This window comes from Hipposideros armiger, unplaced genomic scaffold, assembly GCF_001890085.2.
Source record: "Hipposideros armiger isolate ML-2016 unplaced genomic scaffold, ASM189008v1 scaffold_292, whole genome shotgun sequence".
In the NCBI taxonomy this organism is placed as follows: Eukaryota; Metazoa; Chordata; class Mammalia; order Chiroptera; family Hipposideridae; genus Hipposideros; species Hipposideros armiger.
In genome coordinates, this window is record NW_017731642.1 from 1,099,633 (window position 1) to 1,119,955 (window position 20,323).

At 40.4% G+C, this 20,323-nt stretch overlaps 1 protein-coding gene across 1 annotated transcript in view; it reads left to right on the top strand.

Moving 5' to 3' along the window:
- AFG1L (AFG1 like ATPase) overlaps window positions 1-9,828 on the top strand; it is a 160,183-nt gene extending 150,355 nt beyond the window's left edge. The window contains exons 10-12 of the mRNA XM_019658969.1: window positions 1,961-2,101; window positions 5,038-5,151; window positions 8,721-9,828. Of these exons, the coding sequence (XP_019514514.1) occupies window positions 1,961-2,101; window positions 5,038-5,151; window positions 8,721-8,846 (381 nt within the window). The 3' untranslated portion in view covers window positions 8,847-9,828. The remainder of the gene's footprint in view (window positions 1-1,960; window positions 2,102-5,037; window positions 5,152-8,720) is intronic.
- The last annotated feature ends 10,495 nt before the right edge of the window (window positions 9,829-20,323 follow it).

Below are 20,323 nucleotides of genomic sequence, written 5' to 3' on the forward strand. Positions count from 1 at the left end.
GTCCATATCAGGCTGGACAAGTTTCCCTTGTAGGAGATTCAAGGTTAAACCAGCCACCCAAACAGACAAAGCTCTCCCTCTCCCCCTCCCTCTCTCCCTCTCCCGCTCCCTCTCTCCCTCCCTCCCTCCCTCCTCTGTGTGGCTGAGGTGAGCGAGGGTGTCTCAGCTAAGGTCAGGCACTGGATCTGGTAATGAAAGCTCTCTAGCCAGGGAGGGAAATCGGAAAGGCAAAAATGGTCTCCCTCTCCCCGCATTTGTTATCGGGTTGGTGAGAGGGGATGAGGTAGGGACATCTCTAAGTAGACTTCCAAAGGAGTCATGTCATTCTTTGTTCGTTCTCTCTCTCTCTCCCTCTCTCTCTCTCTCTCTCTCTCTCTCTCTCTCTCTCTCGTTTTGTGCCCCTTTGCCCTAGGTCTCCAAATTGCTGCCTCCTCCTGAGAACTGCTCTGTCTTGAGGGGACCACTTCTCCAGGGCTTACCTCATATTTACTCTTATTCCCACATCACCAGGAGAAGCCCTTCCTGAGTGTAACTGGTTCAGCTGGTTGTTAGGATAGTGGTAGGAAATTAATGGGCTCCAAGGTGGGAATGACTCTCCCCCGCCTCACAATTCCCCACTTCTCCCAGGAAAATAGCCATGTCTACGTTTTTGAAAGAAGTTTTAATGCAAATGATTCCCCAAGGAAGATATTTTTAAAAATTATTTATTTTTTTCAGTTGCAGTTGACATTCAGTATTATTTTATGTTAGTTTCAGGTGTACAGCATAGTGTTTAGACAATTATATAATTTATGCAGTGATCCTCCCAGTTAGTCTAGAACCTACCTGGCACTATACATAGTTATTACCATATTATTGACTATATTCCCTATGCTTTACATCCCCATGGCTATTTTGTAACTATCAATTTGTTCTTAATCCCTTCACCTTTTTCATCCAGGAGGGAGACATTTTTGAACAGAGAGGAGTGTTGATGGATTCTGCCAGAAATTGAGGAGGCTCAGTGCCTGTGTCCCATGGATGGGTCATGGTGATCCCAGAGTTTTCGGAAGGACCTCAGAGTAGAACCCGGCCTGCTCGGTCTCTGGTCTCCCCTATACTTTTGCAGGGCCAGAAATGCTCCCCTGAGCCCTGCTTACAGATACAATCATCCACACATCACTTACCTAGAGGAGAGGTAACGTTTCCGAGGAATATTCCTAAACCCAAAGAATGCGTTTGCAGATAGTTTTCATCATTTTCGTGAGCTCAATTCATGTTTCAGGAACAAACACTTTCATATCTGTAGGTGCACCTTTGTGAATAATTTTGTAGACCTTGAGTGCCATATCCCTCTCAAATCAAGAGATAGACTGCTTCCCCAAATCATGCATGAGTCGTCAGTCTACTTCTGCTCATTAACTGCCCCCCATCACTATATATCCCGTAGAGGTTAGCGGTGTTTACTATGTTGCACTTGAATAATTGTACCACACATTACATGAAAAATAATTTCCGATTTTCATCCTGAAGCATAGTTTTTATTTCAAAATGGTGACATAATAATATTCAGCATGTCATTATAAGACAGCTCCATTTAACAGCAGTGCCAGTTTGCAGTGGAGTCCTAGGAAGGATTTGTTAGGACATGATTAAAGTTATGTCAGATAAATAAAAAGAGTGAAGACTGGATTTAGAAGGGTGGCCTATAGGATACCAACTGAGGTCGCTAGAGATATTCTTTCACTCCCCAGCACGCTTTCATTTTCTTTCTGGCCCCTTTTTACATCACCGTTACAGTATAGTATACACCACCTTAACCTATTCTGAAAGCGCTGCTCCATTTGGTCAAGTTACCCCAAAGCTACCACCTGGGTCACACCATGAAAAGAAAAAGAAGTGTTTTCAAATGAAACTAATCCAAGAGCAACCAAAATCGGCTTATTTTAATTTTCTATCCTTTATTTCATTTTAATTATAGCCCCTTGGAGCCAGTGACTATTTGGAACTATCAAAGAATTTTGATACAATATTTTTGCGAAACATTCCACAATTTTCGCTGGCAAAAAGGACTCAAGCTCGAAGATTCATCACTCTCATTGATAACTTTTATGATTTCAAGGTAAGGATATAGTGTATTTCCTTCCAACTGACGTTTTAAACTGTGGAGCCAGATTGCCTGGGCTGAAACGCTGGCCTACCATTTAGTTCACTTCCCTGTGCTTCAGTTTCCTCATTTGTAAATTGGGATAATAATATTTTTTACTTCAGAGAATAGTGAGGACAAAATTAGCCAATCCACATAAAGCATTTAAAAACCATGCTTGGCACAAGCTGAGTGCTATGTAAGTACTACTAGCAGCAGTACTCATAGGAGTATTAGTAGTCGTCTAGTAAAACTCCCATCGTAAGACACTCTGCTATATTAATGATTTTGTCATCCAACTAGACATATCATGTGCTTTTTCTATGATGCTGTACAACACAATGCCTCACCTAGACTGAGTGGTCAATGAATATTTGTTGCATGAATAAATGATTGGACTGATAAAATAATGAATGAACAAATGAATGGATGAATGAATGTATAACTACAGGACCCTCAGTATTGGAGCTCTCTCTCCCTATGATCCAGAAACCCCAGGAACTAGCATTGTACCATCTTGTTGTTTTTATCTGTGTGCTTTAGCATGAATTGCAAGCCATTGTCCATTCATCAGAGGCAGTGCAGCCTAGTGGTTAGGAGGGGCCCCAGGCCCAGGCTGTCTACCTTGAGGACCAGCTTAACCTCTTGAGATTCAGTTGCCTTCTGTAGACATAGCGGGTAACAATAGTACTTACCTCCTACACTTGTGAGGATTAAATGAGCACGTAAAGCACTTAGAGCGTCTTATGGCATATTGTAAACTTTCAGTGGAGGTTAGCCACTATTAGTACATATCTGTAAATATATATTTTATGGTAACAGCATAAGTACAACTTCAAATTAGAATTAATGTAAATATTTTACTGTCAGATACAGTTTTTCTCCCTATTCCTGTACAGAAATAGGTCTAGCAGTGATTCTAAAACTGAAGGGACTTTAGAGGGAGGAGGAAAATACCAGAATCTGCTAGGAGGGAGAGGTGAGACTTCCATGTTCCATTTATTCGTTCATTAACCTTTATCATGTCAAGCACAGTGCTAAACACTAGAAATTCAATGACTAGCAAAGCCAGACATGGCGCCTACCTGCTATTATCAGAGAAACGTTAATTAAATGTCCACAGAACTAAAGGTAAAATCACCACTGTGAGATGACCTCTCAGAAAGAGAGAACGGAGTATGGTGCCATGGGCTGAGGTAGGCGTGGACACGGGGAAGTCCTGCTGAGGACCACCCACATCAGAACCATCTGGGCTCCTAAAGATCTAGATTCCGGAGCCCACCCATCAGGCAAATGAGGACCAGGGATGGGTCTGGAACTGCATGTTCACAAGCTCTGCAGGTGCTTCTCAAAACGCTGAGAAGTGGTAGCCAAACTCCAGTGCAGGCTGAAAGGGATCACCAGGGTGGGGAGTTCGCAGCAGAGGCCCTGCGATGGGCCTGAGCATGAAGGGGAGCCTGCCTTAGTGAGTGACCTCAAAATCTGCATGCCCCCATGGGTCCACGTGCATGTGATCAAGGAGTCAGGGGAGGCAGGAGGCTGAGAACCATAGCTTGGGAATCAAGTACTACCCCTTGTCTGCTGGGTCACTCATCCAGAGACTCTGCTTCAGAATAGTCACATGGAGTCTGGAATAAAGGGAGTGGGCCCGGAGGTGACACTCTGTGTTTAGAGGGCTAATGCTTCAAGAAGAAAGTGGTGCAGGGACATTAGTAGGGGTTTTTAGAGTGCAGGGTTGATAAACTTTTTTGTTTTAATCTTTCAGCTAGGAATACCTTGAAGAAAGTTTACTGTCCCCATCCCTAATCCTATCTCACGCCCACTGTTTCACTTCTTAATTAGAGAGAAAAAAATTTTTTCTAGCAATATGATGGAATACCAGAACCACTCTACTAACATTTGCTTTAATTAAATCACACATTTAGAGTCTATACTCTTTTTTAAAGGAGTAGTCGAAATTATCTTATTTCAGAAATTAGGAGCATTAAGCAGACTTTATTCTAAAATATATTTGTGGGAATTTGTGAAATTAGGGTATTTCCATCTAAATAATGGGAAAAAAGTGTCATTTGTGATTAAAAGAATTTATAAGAGGCAGTAGAAGGCCATTTGGAAATGGAAAAGCTAGTCCCAAATGTCAATACATTATTTAAAAATATTGGCATATTTATTTAAATAATGATTTTAAAAGGATAACTGTGAGTCCTGGAAGCAAATTCAGGACTCTTTAAATATCAAGAAGAGTATATTTTGTATTTAAACTAGTGGATGTAAAATTTATAAAGATATAAAAGCTCTTTCCAATGTATGATCACATATACACACTCAAACACTTGTATAATAAAAAAATATGAATGTAAAACTTAGTCTTTTTGCAGAATGTCTTGGCATGATGCTGATATAAATGTACATTCTGGAAACTTGGAGTGTAATTAGAGTAGCAATGCACTGACCTTAGCAGTTTACCTATCCAGCAAAATGGTAACCTCTTTTCAGTGAGTCTGGGGAGCATCTTTGATGCACACAGAGACGGGCTTCAAACAGCTAGCTATAAATGTCACCTTTGGGGTGTCATGGAAAGACCATTGGACTTAGGACCAGAAGAGCTGGGCTGGCATTACAAGCTGAGGCCTCTCCAGGCCTGAAGCTGCCCAAGAAAACCTTTGCTCCCTACTTCACAGGATTGTGTAAACTGTGGGGAAATATTTTGAAAGGTACTGTGAAGTTTAACAATATCACTTTAAAAAGATCCAAACTATTAGAAAAAATATGGACATTTTAAAAGCAAAAACCTAAGCTCAGAGTTTGTCAAAACTCTGTTATGACAGAGTTTTATTATGTGAGAGATTTGTTCTTACCTTCAACTCGTGAAGCATCAGGAGTAACACCATTTTCACATTTTCCTGTTTCAGGTGCGCATAATTTGTTCTGCATCGGCTCCTTTATCAAACTTATTTTTGCATCAACATCATGACAGTGAGTTGGAGCAAAGCAGAATACTGATGGATGATTTGGGGCTGAGCCAGGTAGGTGATATTACCATAATCTTTTTTTTTTATTATAAAACAGCTTAATTGTTTTTGGTTTGATACATGGCTACATTTTGAAGAAGGAATGCAAGTATATATTTAACCATTGATTTGCTGCTTTCTTCTAAAGCCAGTATAGCAGACTCACTAAATACAGAGAATTACAGTCTTAGAATGGAAGGAAACTTAGTGATTGTTTTTGCTTATGTCAAAAACAAAGTCGAGCTTGGTGGACTGATGGGCACACATGCGGTCACACCGCTGACTAAATGCAGCCCAGAGCTTATTCCACCACACTGAGCTGCCTTTTCTGGATATTCTTCTTCATGTCCCGGGTGTGCAGAGGGCACAATATAGTATCCAGGCGTGTGGGCTGGCTATTCCAGGACCATGGAGAGCCTAGCAAGGTCCCTGGCTTAAAAAGAAATCCCAATTGAAAAATTTTAAAAAGGTGGGGGGAAAGGTAAAGGGAATAAGTGGTCCAAATTTCCAAGTATAAAACAAATAAGTCATGGGGATGTAATGTACAGCATGGGGGAATATAGTCAATAATATTGTGATAGAGTGGTACAGTGTCAGATGGTTGTTGGACTTATCATGGTGATCACTTCTTTAGGTCTATAAATGTTGAATAACTATAGTGTACACATGAAACTAATATAATATTGTATGTTGGCTATATTTTAATAAAAATCTTATTTAAAAAAAGAAATATTATCCAAATATTAAAAAGAAATCACAAGCCCCATTCCATAAACACTTATGGAGCACCTGTGGGTGCCGGGCTCTGAGGACGCTCTGTAGGGAACAGTGCTGGGCCAATTTTCCTGGTGCTTGGAGTCTGGCGATTCACCGCACACCAACCAGAAGTGACTTTGCATTTCCTTCTTCTGTATAAATATAAATAAGCACTATAGGCTATATTTCTCAATTGTAGACAATTGAAACATTAGTTAATGCTATCTGACACCATATACAAAAACTAACTCAACATGGATTAAAGATTTGAATATAAGACCTGAAACAATAAAATACATAGAAGAAAACATAGGCACTAAACTTATGGACCTTGGTCTCAGAGGGGTTTTTGTGAACTTGACCCCAAAGGCAAGGGAGATATTATAAAAGAAAAAAATTAATGAGTGGGATTATATCAAACTAAAAAACTTCTGCACAGCAAAAGAAACCAACAACAACAAAAAAGGGCAACCAACCAATGGGAGAAGATATTTGCAAATGACACCTCCAATAAGGGGCTAATATCCAAAATACATAAAGAACTTATACAACTCAACAACAAAAATACAAACAATCTAATTAAAAAATGGGCAGAAGACCTGAACAATTTTCCAAGGAAGACATACAAATGGCCAACAGATAGATGAAAAGATACTCAAAAATCACTACTTATAAGGGAAATGCAAATCAAAACCAGAATGAGATACTACCACATACCTGTTAAAATGGCAATTATCAATAAGACAAGTAATAACAAGTGTTGGAGAGGATGTGGAGAAAAGGGAACCCTTGTACACTGCTGGTAGGAATATAAATTGGTGCAGCCGCTATGAAAAACAGTATAGAGGTTCCTCAAAAAATTAAAAATAGAGCTATCATATGACCCAACAATTCCTCTTCTGGGTATCTACCTGAAAAATTTGAAAACACTTATTTGTAAAGATATACAAGTATATACCTCTGTGTTCACTGCAGCATTATTCACGGTGGCCAAGACATGGAAACAACCCAAGTGTCCTTTGACAGATGAATGGATAAAAAAGATGTGGTACATATATGCAATGGGATACTACTCAGTTATAAAAAAATAAAGATGAAATATTGCCATTTGCGACAACATGGATAGATCTCATATGCAATGGAATACTACTCAGCTATAAAAAAGATGAAATATTGCCATTAGTGGCAACATGGATAGACCTCGAGAGTATTATGCTAAGTGAAATAAGTCAGACGGAAAAGGACAAGAACCATATGATTTCACTCATATGTGGACAATAAAGCAAAAAGCAACAAATTAACAGAACAAACAAATGAACACACAAATTCATACAGACAACAGAATGGTGGTTACTGGAGGAGAAGGGGAGGATGAAGAGTGTAAAGGGGGTCAAATATATGGTGACAGAAGGAGACTAGATTTTAGCTGGTGAGCACACAATAAAGTTATAGATGTTGTATTATAATGTTCACCCGAAATTTATATAATGTTATTAATCAATGTTACCCCAATACGTTTAATTTAAAAAGAAATGTTAGTCAAAAACTTAAATATATGCTCACCCCCAAAATGAGGGGAACCCCATTCTCCCAGCCCCAGAGGTAAAAGGCTATTTGGAATGTGAAAACAGTTCCTTATTGACCTGAGTAGAAATTATGCATTCTTAGGAGTTTGGGAAAATGAAGCCTATAATTCTTTAAAAAGCAAACTTTCAAAATATGATTATGTGTAGAAATAAATAGCTGCTTATAAACACATGTGCTGAGACCTTTGGAAATGGTGGTTTCTCTAAGAGCAATACTTATATCTAAATAATGTCTTTGACAATTTGAAAGAGTACACTTGAGAAGCTATATCATCTCAGTTTTTAAAGTCCTTTCAATCATTGGCTTTTAGATTTCTGCCCCCGCCCACCCACCCCGGCCCCCGGCCGGAGCATCAGGGTTCAGATATAAGGCAAAGTAAGGTCAGCAGTTGGGGCTAATAATATATGTATGAAGAAATCAGGGCATGTGACCGCAGGGTTGTGTGGCTTTACAGTGGGCCAGTAGGGAATATGGACTTAGGAGTCCAGAGCTTTTCTCTGAGCGTATAATAGCAAACCCCTAAAGTAAGAGACAAAAATTCAACATCCACTTAATGGCTGTGGGCCCCGGTTGGTATCACTAGTCCCAGGCTGTTTACTGGGCTCACAGAGGGCTCCCCAGCTGAATCCTAGACGGGAGGATTAAGTGTCCCAGCAGCTCAAGACCAGAAGCATTACCAAATTAAGCTCCCAGGCCCCACAGGAGAACTCTCAGTCATCAGTTTGGAAAAGTTTGTTCAGAGGTTTGTACTCAGGGCCTCGCTTTGGGAGTGTAACCCTGTCTATGATGCTTTGGAAGAGAGCATCATTCTCTTCCTAACTTACCAGAACTACTGTTTTTTGTCATTCATTATTTCTGGAATGCACTTTTGGAGAAAGAATTCCTTTTTTTAATCTGGAATGCCCTTCCTTAAGAAGAAAAGTTGGGTATGAGCAAAATTTTTCATATTTGGATTTTTGGGTGTCATTTTAGCTTTAATAATTCTAATCCTTTCCCTACTGTTTTCTCCCTGGTAATTTGTTTTAGTTATTGATTATTGGTTTAAATGAGTTGAGTCCCTAGTCTAATTTAAGAGATTGTATATGAAAAAAAAAGAATTCATACAACATTTTGTAATCCAAACGCATAAACCTAAAAAGTTGTTTTTTTTAACCTGCACTTAGTTCTGTAAATTTTTATTTGTGGTGGTTTTAATTGGTGCTAGGTTATTATTTTGTTTTGTTTTGTGTTTTGACCATCAGGACTCAGCGGGACTTTCCATGTTTACTGGAGAAGAAGAAATCTTTGCATTTCAGCGCACTATTTCCCGACTCACAGAAATGCAGACTGAACAGTACTGGAATGAAGGGGACAGGAGCAAGGCATAGCCATCACTTTTGCATGAATAAAACTCCAGACAAATGATTGCTGCAGGGAGAACTCTTTATTATGGGACTTGAAGGAATCATTTTCTCATCATTAATTATGCACTTTGTCCTCTGGACCATTGTAATCTAAAATTGCTGTCAAAGATGAATTAGTAAGTTAAAGCCATTTGTATAGGTCTACTCTTTTTGCCTATTTATTTGGCCTTATTTCTGCACCAGAAAATTAAAATCAGTACTCCTGAAAATTAATATAGGGCCAGACATTTGGCTTCATAGTAAGGTACCTGAATGAATCTTGAATACACAAACGCGGTAAATGCAGGGTATCTGGACATCTCCGAGCTCTGGCCACATGGTAGACACATGATAGAAACATATTTTTTACAAGAGGATTAAGAAAATCCCTACACTTCAATTCAAAGCAAAGGAAGTGTTCTGATCTTACAAACTAAAGCAAATAACATTTTAGAATTTGGGCTTATATATGTGCTTTTTGGGGGCTATATATTATACTAAATCTCCCAGGCCTTCAGGTTTCCACACAACAGAGAATATATTTTATAACCCTGAGGTTAAACTTGGCAGGCAGGACCTGATCTCCAGCAGATACAGAGTGACCTGAAAAAATTGAGGATTATGACACCATAGAATAAGGAGCAAGAATGTCAAATTCCAACTGACAAGCAGATCCCCCAACTCTGACAGCCAGAAATAGGACAGACACCAGGAATGGGGACCAGTGAGAGAGTGTCGGGAGTGGGCAGAGTCCTGGACACACCAAGCAGCAGAGTGGACTCCTGCCTACCTGAAGCCACAGGGCCCTAGTGGACAGCGGGTTCCTTCCGCTGCTCCTAAGCATTTGCTCAGGCTGCAGAATGCTACCCCCAACCCTTGCCTCTGCTTCTGCAGTGGGATGGACCTAATAGTAACCTGGAAAGCACACTTGATGAATCTACTTGAATAAAATCCAGTTTGTCCTTCACTGAGATCTTTGATTCATTGAAGTACAACCTGACTTTGCTAACTATTGTCACAGAAAGGATCTTGGTTGAGGCGTTACGAAAGGCTAAGTCCCTCTTCAAGGATAAAAAGAGAAAAGAAAAAAACGTAAAATCCACAAAGTCTTGTAAAAATCAAATATTTGGGGTGGGACAGACACAGGTGAGTCAGTACAAATAAATGAGTACTATCGTCAATGTAAGGAAGCTCTTTGAACCTACTTAATTTTAAGTGAATAATCTATCCATATTAGTATATTTTGAACATTAACCTAAGTCAAGCAGATAAACGGATATGGTACCAAAGTACAGAGAAAAGTTTAAATCAAAGCTTCTGAAACTTAAATGTGGTTAAAAAATAGTTTTATTGAAGTGAAACAGTGAGTTCAAAAAGAGGTTAAATAGGTTAAGAGGGAGAAAGGATGGGAAATAACCACTGTTTGCCAAGTTTATTGCTAGACATTTATATGATCTCAGATAAGAGTTAATTTACAAGCATTAATATAATCATCCCTGTTAATACTTAAGGAAACGGAGGCTTGGAAAAGTTAAGTAGCTTCACCTGAGATTCACAGTTTACAAAACTCATGTCCTATGTTTTATACCACACCACCTCTATAAAAAAAAGAAACATTTTTAATGTTGATTCATTTTTATAAAATTCAGTAAAGGTGAGTTTACAATAGAACCATTGCTTTGAAGTCAATAAATATAAAATGCTTAACTTTATTCTTTCAATCGTAGCATTTTGCTCTTCACATTTCTTTGATAATTATGCTGTACCTTCCTGAAAAGGTAGTGTGAATGGATGGACAGACAGATGGACAGCCTGATTGATAGAAACAGGAACTGTCTCTGAGTGTGTGGGAGTATGTGAACTAGTCCCCCACCCAAGTTCTGTTGTAAAAGCTCATTTGAGGTCAAGTATTTGGAACTAGAATTTTATTTTTTCATAGAAACAATAGTGTGTTGTTAGTTAGGGCCCTGGCTTAATGTACAGAAGACTCTCTGTGGAATTCTCAGTGTAGCTGCCCTATAATTTTGGTGGTAAAAAACTTAAACTCCTGAGCCAGCCTACTGGCTCAGTTGGTTAAGAGCTCGCTCAAGAGTTTGAGCTCTGAGCAACAGCGGTTCGATTCCCAGCCCGAGCTGAGCAGCCACTGAGCTGCCAACAGGTGGCAGGATGGCTCAGCTTAAAAACAAAACAAACAAACAAAAAACTTAAACTCCTTTTAAAAGATTGTTTGCGTAGGATTATGTCCCCACTATTGTCCCAGCCCCTATGCTCTCCCCACCCCCCTTTCTGGGCCTGGTGGGATAGGCCAGAGTAGCAGGGGTTTTCTGAGCTGGGACTGCAGTTTATGGGGCAAGGGTTCGTGCTGCAGGGGTTTGATATATTGGCCTAAGTACCAGGAAGGGAAAGGAGGACGCTTCATAGTAGCTGGAAATGATGCATCTCCTCTCCACAGTCTGTTTCATAAAACAACCTGCAAGAAAAAGAAACAAAAGTCTTGAATAGCTGCTACTAGGAAATTATATGGTAGCTCTGCTAAAAGAAAATTAACGCCAAATGAAGCATAAAAAAATGAACCCTACATTGAAAAGCCATGTTCCAATTCGTGTGTATTTCTTCCGAGTCCTGCCCCTATTACATTCTCAGCGTTCCAGTCTTTCTCCGGCATTGCATGAAGTCTCTCAGCAAATGCTCTTTTTTAGAGCATGCTTTCAATTTATACTTGAAGATGGAGGTTTGAGCTGAGTATTGCTGTGGAACACTCACACTCACCTAGAAACTCAGACCAAGGAAGTACTTATAGTCGGGAAAATGACAAGAGCGCCCTCTGAAATGACCAGTAACCCCCAACTTAGAAGAAATTACGTGGAGAAAACGGGAAACTTTTCTTGTTTAAAAAAAAGAGAGAAACCTGATCACTGCATTATATTGGGTTGTCAGAAAAGTCATGTCACATTTTTGCAACGAAAAACATAGAAAAAATACGTCATGACTTTTCCGACAACTGAATACTTGTATTTCTTTTGGCAGTGGATAGGCTTATTTGTCAGTATCAATAATAGTGGAAAGCAAAACATGGTGGACTTAAAGAATTTTTAACCTGTTTTGATGTTTCTAAGGCCCCAAAGACTATAATACCATTCTAATCAAATGGATGCATTTTCAGTGGGATTTCAAATTTTAGTCATAAGGCGATACTTTAATCTTCCTGAAGTATATTTCCTGTACCTACAAGTGTGCAAATAACATAATTTTTAAATTACTTGGAATTTTGCAAAGCATGAAAAATCACTTTTAAAATATATAAATGGATATGTTCATGTCTATTTACTTACTTAACATTAAGAAACACATAGTGCTTACTGTGTGTTGGGCATGGGTTTAAGTGTTTTATAAAAAAATTATTTTGATCCTTACAGCAATCGTATGAGCTAGGTACTGATCCCACCATTTTACAGTCAAGGAAGCTGAGGCACAGAAAATGGGTACAACAACATACTGAATTGCTAAGATGTATGTCGGAGTCAGTAAAATCAAAATAGGAACCTATGCAACTTTCGGTGTACCTGCTTCTGTCCTGAAAACAGTCTCCCTTGAACTTACACTTGCAGGCCTTTGTCTGGGATATAAGCCCCCAGAGGGATTGGGGTCCTGGGGCCCTGATGTTTGGGCTCCTGATGGATTGTGGGAATCTGTCTGGCAGCAAGTCTATAAGTGATCCTGTAAATGATGTTTATCAGATCCACTAACCTCATTAAGATATCATTTGCTGCTATAGAAAAGATTTTCCTTTGGAGATGAGTATACAACTTTTTCTTAAGACAGAATTAAGGTTTGTTTTTCCTATTGGCATAGCACTTCGTTTTCCTGGGACAGAAAACAAAGACAATAAAATCTGTCTTCTTATTGAGTGCTGACTCTGTACAGCTTTGCACTGGAAACCTCGCCTATGTTGCCTCAGCTGGTCACTCAGCCCAGTCATGTGTGTCCTACTGACCTGCTGTCTGTGATGACCTGAAACTGCAGGGGACGCCTGTCCATCTTTCTTGCTTGCTTAGGAAATCTTCCGGCAGTTGTCCTGAGAAGCTTCCTCTCTCCGGGCTGTACTGTCAGGTCCCCAGCAGTTGAATGCTCATCCAAGTGCAGTAGGAAGGGCTCAGGACCTGGGTCTGCCAACTTTTGCTGTGTGACCTTGAATTAGTGCTCTGAGCCTTATTGTTCTCATCTATGTATGAGAACAATACCCATTCATAGAGTTAGTCTGAGGATAGTTGGTGAAAAGCACTTTGCAAATGGTAAAGGGTTAAATGAATGTTATTTGTTATTGATGCTAATGATTATGACCATAAAGCAACAATAAGTGCCTACTCTGCTTTGCTTTATAGCCCCTTGAGGAATGCAAAAGAGTAGATGATACATCCCAACCCAATTCGGTTCCTAGCAGAAAAGATTCACATTAAGTGGCTGGACACCAAGGGCACCGAATTCTGGCTTCATGAGATGTTGTGAAGATTATTCAATTCAATTCCATTCTTTCAGGATTCTAGCAAAAATGGATTGTTTCCTGTTTGGGGAGCATCAAACAAAGATTTTGCAGAAAGAGGGCACCATCTTGTGGTCAGTGGGACACACTGACAGAAAAAAAAGTCCAAGAATCACACAGGGTTGAACAGTGGTTCTCAAAGCTACATGTTCCCAGGCCTAGGTCCCACCCCTGGAGAGTCAGATGCAACTGGTCAGATGGGGGGTCCCAGGATCAGTACTTATTCATGCTCCCTTGGGGTTCTCATGTGCAGCCTGGGTTGGTAACTGCCCAGGGCTCTTGCCCATGACCACACAGCCAGTAGGCACAGAGAGTTAGGCCTGCAGCTGGGTGTCCTGACTCCACACCAGAGCATTTCCCAGGAGCAGAGGCTGCTGCTCGGGGGTCCTGGACCCCAGGCATCCCAGGGCATCCTAGTGCCTCCCAGTGCCTGCTTCTCCTCCTTCCCTAGACTCTCTGGCCTGTCTTCTCACCCCAACTGGCAACAGCAGAACAGCTAACCCAGCAGCGCCTCCTTCTTTACAAAGCATTTGCTCCCACCGGTCATTTCATCCACAACATTTCTGAGGGAGGTGTGATTATCCCTTCGTCCTAGGAGGAAATGAAGCCCCCAGGTAACATAGCTGGGAAACACAGTCTTCTAGACCCGGATTCTGTGCTCCAGGGCCTTCTCCTGCTGCTCTGAAGCTTTTAGCGCTTTGCCCCATCAGCAGTGCTCTCTTTCTCCTCCAGCATCAATCAATTCTTGCTTCTCCCCTGCCTCTCACCTGTTTCTTCTCTGAATGCTTTGGCTCCTTTTCCTTTTTCTCACCCACTAAGTTCTTTCTTAGACCCATTAAAGATGATAATTATAAAAACAACGCCCAGCATTATACCAACTACTTTTATACATATCATCATCTTCAAATTCTTTTCTTGATTTCCACAGTTATAACAAATACCATCCAATGCCAATAATCCCCATCTCTGACTCCCCAGTCTCCTGTTCTGCACTTCCTACTGCCTATTGGATCTTTCTTCTTGAATGTTCTTTAAACTTAGTATGTCTAAAATGTTCTTTAAACTTAGTATGTCAAAAACGGCACTGACCTCAACCCAGTCTTCCATGCCCGCAATATCTTCTGGGAATGATATTGTCCCAGGCATGCATGCAGCTGCAATACTCTATGAATTGACAAAGCCCAGTGCCAAGGGCAAGAAAAGAAGGGATAGACATTAGAGTCACGTTGATGCATGATTGAGTAATGGTTCAAGTAAGTCTCAGCGCCGAACAGGACTTGATGGATGGTTAGTTATTGTAATGAATGGCAAACCTGACAATGTGAAGACAGGGGCAGTTAGCAAACATGACCCAGCACTCTGGGCCCTTCCCAAGTGTGTCTGCACTGCCCAAGTCAGGTCTGGAGTCTCCCCAGTACTCATTATCCTCCTTGGGGGGCTGAGGATAGACCCTGGGGTCTTACAGACGAGGCTGGCCTTTGGGAGTGCGGTAGCTGGTTGGTAGTTCTCATTCCTCTTGTTCATTCTTTGATTTATTGAATAAACGTTTAAGTGCTTCTTATGGTGAGGCATTCTGCTAGAAGCTATGTGGGATATAATGATGTAAAAGCTTTAAAATAGTGGGGTTTTTTTTAATAGGAGAATCTAAATATTGATTATATTCTTATTTAAGGAAAGCTCACTAATTTAAATTGATATAAAAACTAGAATCTCCAAGACTGATATAAGAACGAGATTCTCCTGACTGGAGGCACCAACTTTGTCAGGAGAATTCGGTCTTCTCCTGCCCCTGATATTACTTTCTCCATAGTCTGGCTCAGGCAAGGATGAGCCATATTTGTTGATTTTCCCCAAATCTAAGACAAAGACTTCATTCATGTTTGGGGGATATAGATAATAAACTCAGAAAATACTTGGGATCTAGATGACCTGGCTAATACCATTTAATTTGATCACCGGCAGTATGCATCGCCCTTGCAACAAGTATTATTCGCTTAGCATGATACTCTCTGTCACCTTCCAGGTACCTCCTCTGTCCCCTGCCACACAAGGATACTCTCATAGACTCAAAAATAGCTCTAGGAGCTTCTCTGGGAAGAAGGGAAAAAAGCACCCCCTTCTCCAGCTGGGGTAGACATGGTTAGAGCTGCCCATATCCAGTTCTCCTCTCCTTCCAAGCTTACAGGAGGATCACACTTCCCGGCTCTTTGGCAGTTAGACAAGGTCATGTGACTAGGTCTGAGCAATTGGTTGTGAGTAGAGGTGATGTGACACGTGTCACTTTCAAGGTGAAGCATTTGTTAGCTGGTTTGAGACCTTCTCGCTCTCCATTCTCTTGCCATGGAAAAGCTGGAAATATCACGTTGAGACAGATACACCCAAGGACAAAGTAGCCTGCAATGCTGAACCACCACATGGAAACCCATCGTGAAAGTTGCATGAATAAGAAATGAAATGACATTCTGATAAGCCGTGGAGATTCTTATGCTGTTTGCTATTGCAGCATGATCTAGCCTACCTTGACTACATACCAGCCAATCCCCAGGCCAGCTCTTTTCATTTCTGTGTCTGGTCTGAGTACCTGATTCTTCCCTGAGAATTGACACTAAGCATGGCTTCTCTCTTCAGCTTTATCTCCAGATCCATGTGGTATGTCCCAGGGAGGGCTGAGCAATATCACTATTTTTCATTATGTCCTCCCAAACCCGAAACACTCATACGTATGCTGTAACTGTTCTCACCACCCCACCGCATTCCTTAACTTTAAATACTTGCTTACTTCATTTTTGTGTTCTTGGTCACAGTGAAGACATTAGGTGGGCAGGTTTAAACTTATCCTATGACTTCAGACCCATCCTAGAGAGCACTCAGGTGGCCAAGAAAGCTGCTTCAAATTAATGCTTGGCGTGCAGCCACCAGTTGTTTAAAACTTGAAGTAGCTGCAAGTTACAGAAACCATCTGCTCAAGTATAAAGTCTGCACCCAGAGAAAACCATTTTTCAGACATGAAATAACCCAATCAAAGAATAAAAGATAGGGCATACAATCAAGCAGGACCCACCAGAGCACATGTTAATCTGTCTCGTATGGAATCCATTCAGTTCACTCATCCAGGGGGTGAGGATCCAGAGGCAAAGCTGAGGCAGGGCCAGGAGGGCAACAGCAGAGCACTGGTTAGGAGTCAGGAGGGTGTTTGAGACCCTGGATTGCTTCGAAGCGTATATAACCGTGGCACTTAACCTTGGGTAAGTGGTAAGTGCCAACAGGGAAGCTTGCCCAGGTGTCCTGGGAACACCACGGGCACTCAAGTCAGCCAGGAAGTTTAGTAAATGGTAGAGAGAGAACAGAACGACAGACGTATGCTGGGGAGAGGTGCAGGGTGACAAGATCTGTTTCTTTCCAGGAGATTAACTGAGCTCAGAGAAAGCACTAATACAGGGCAGAGTGTGATAAATACCACGAGAAACTACTAAGTGCCCTGGAAATTCTGAAGATGGAGATATAATGACTTAAATGTTCTGAATGTTCAGAGAAAAATGGGATATAATTTGGTCCTCCTACACTTAACAATTCATCTTTAAAACCCAAAATCAAGGATATATAGTGTAAAAACTGCTGCTATCATCAAAATGTGCCCCTTATTTTGCACTAATAATCTGTCATCTTTTTAACCCAATTCTATAACATGCGGAATATTAAATTCATTTTGCTAAAGAAGTATCAGTTGATTTCTGTTGGTAACATAGTCTGTAGAATTAAAAATGATTGCTTATACCTTTGTGGTATGGACATCATCAGATTTAACAGCACAAAAAGAATCCTCAAACCATGATAATAACATTATGTTTGGGGCAAAATAAACGCCCTGTGTATGGGCGAGCTACACCCGCACATTAGGCCCCTCCCATGGATCCCACGCTGTGGAAAGAAGGGAAGGCCCTCCAAGGTGTGGCTGGGAGAGGGCTCTGGGAGCACAGAGAAGGAGGGGCCAGGGTATTTACACCCAGAGCTGCTGTCATAGCACAAGAAGGAGGGTCCCAGCGTGGCCTTCTGATGCAAGTGGAGAGCAAGTCCTTCTTCCTGCTGGACCTGGTGTGAGCAGTTCCTACAGAGGTCCAGGGCACAGCTCCTTATTAGGGGCTGAACTGGTTTTGCAAGCTGTGCGTGACCTCTAGGCCGCCCTGTCACTTGGCTCAGGAAGAGCTTTCCCCTCCAAGTCTCTGGGCTGTCCCCACTTTGTGCCTCTGAGTTTCAGCCCCTTCAGCTCTGCCTCAGCTCTGCTGGAGTGGGAAGAGGGTGTCTTCATACCTGTTCTCTACCTCACAGCCTGCCTTTGCCCCCTTAGTTTCTGTAGAACGTAACTACAGTTTTCTGCTTTCTTTTGTGCTCTTTCCAAGCTCCGCGGGTGGTAGAATGGAACTGGACTGGGACCAAGAGACACTGGCTCTCTGGCTTGCCCTTAGCACCTTTCTAGATTCCTTGTCAGGCAGCAACAGTCACGTGACTCATCCTCAGGCGCCCCCACTTGGCCATTCACAGCGATGCATCACCTCACGCTACAGTTTCGGTGTTACAGGATGCCATTGGCATGGCTAGCTTTGTAAAGACAAGACCTTTCAGTAATAGGATCTCTATGGTATTTTGTAAACGACATGGTGGGGGATAGAGGTGGCCGTGGTACCTTTTGTGCCACAGAGGTTTTCGGATTGTTCATGGCAAAGCGCTTAAAAGAATTGTTGGGAGTTAAAGATGAGTTATGCAGTTCTTTAAGAAATAAAAGAAAAAATCTTAATTATTCTAAATTTGCTGGCTTTTCCTGTGATAAGTGGTTTAGCACGTTACTAAACCAGTATTTTTAAAATCAGTACCTTCAAGGGATGAGTGGTGTTTTTTTTAACAGGACTGGGAAAGAGACAGCCTTACAACAGCTGTAACTGTTGCTGTAAAGAGCACATTTTGAACCTGTCTGGGAATATTGCACCATGACATGATTGTGGCCAAAAATGATATTAAGTGTCATTTATAAAAACTCCCACATCTATACACTTAAAAAACATAAAGTTTTAAAGTCTCCCAAATTAAATGTTCATTTGTTTAAAAAAAACCCCACAAAATAAAATACCTTTTGGTGTCAAGAAGAAAAAAGCTTTACATAAATGGTGGATAGAACTGAAAAATTAATATGAATTATATAGTAAGTGCAGCCATTAATATAATTTTCCTAATTTGAATCTACATGTCAGTATCTTGCTATGACAGCCATTAAAACCAAGTTTACAGATAAACTTAAGACTAGGCCTTTGAATCATAGAGCACTAAACTAAGATTTTTATTATTTTATTTTTTGCTTTTTAAAATTTTATTAAATTTATTTGAGTGACATTCATTAATCAAATTATATAGGTTTCAAGTGTATAATTCTATAATACATCATCTTCATATTGCATTATGTGTTCACCACTTAAAATCAAGTCTCGTTCTGTCATCATATATTTTGACCCCCTTTACCCTTTTCTACCTCCCTCTCACCTCTCTTTCCCTCTGGGAACCACCATACTGTTGTCTGTGTCAATGATTTTTTTGTTTGTTTGTTGTGTTCGTTCATTTGTTGCTTTCTGTTTTATATCCCACGAGTGAAATCACAGGATTCTTCTCCTTTTCTATCTGACTTATTTCGCTTAGCATGATACTCTCAAGTTTCATCCATGTTGTTTCATCCATTGTTGCAAATGGCAGTATTTCATCTTTTCTTATAGCTGAGTAGTATTCCACTGTATGTACCAGGGGTGCCAAAAAAATGTATACATGTGACTTGTATACATCTTTTGTTATTGGTATATATTGAGTATTACAATTTTAATACAGTTTTTACCTTCCTTAAAATGTATACACATTTTTTTGGCACCCTCTGTATGTACCACATCTTCTTTATCCATTCATCTGTCAAAGGACACTTCGGTTGTTTCCATGTCTTGGCCACCGTAAATAATGCTGCAGTGAACATAGGGGTACACACTCGTATATCTTTACAAATAAGTGTTTTCAAATTTTTCAGGTAGATACTCAGAAGAGGGATTGCTGGGTCATATGGTAACTCTAGTCTTAATTTTTTGAGGAACTTCCATACTGTTTTCCATAGTGGCTGCACCGATCTGCATTCCCACCAGCAGTATATGAGGGTTCCTTTTCCTCCACAGCTTCTCCAACATTTGTTATTTCTTGTCTTGTTGATAATAGCTATTCTAATAGGTGTGAGGTAGTATCTCTAAACAGATTTTTAAAAGAGAAAATGCATTTCCAATCACGATCTTTTTAAAAATTCATAAAAATTTATACTTGACATGTAACATATTAGTTTCAGGTGTACAACATAATGATTTGATATTTGGATATATTGCAAAACGATCACCACAGTAAGTTTAGTAAACATCTTTTGCTATACATAATTATAAAAATTTTTTCTTGTGATGAGAAAATTTTAAGATCTCAGCAACTTTTGAATATGCTATACAGTATTATTTACTATAGTCACCATGCTATACATTACATCCCAGGGCTTACTTATTTTATAACCATAGGTTTGTACCTTTTGACTCCCTTCACCCATTTCACTCACCCCCACTCTCACCAATCTATTCTCTGTATCTATGAGGCTTTTTTTTAAAAAAGATTTCATATATCAGTGAGATCACACAGTGTTTGTCTTTTTCTATCTGATTTATTTCACTTAGCATAATGCCCTCAAGGTGCATTCATGTTGTTGCAAATGGCAAGATTTCATTCTTTGTTATAGCTAATAACACACACACACACACACACACACTCACACATACACCACAGTTTCTTTATCCATTCATCCATCAGTGGACACTTGGGTTGTTTCCATATCTTGGCTATTGTTAATAATGCTGCAGTGAACATG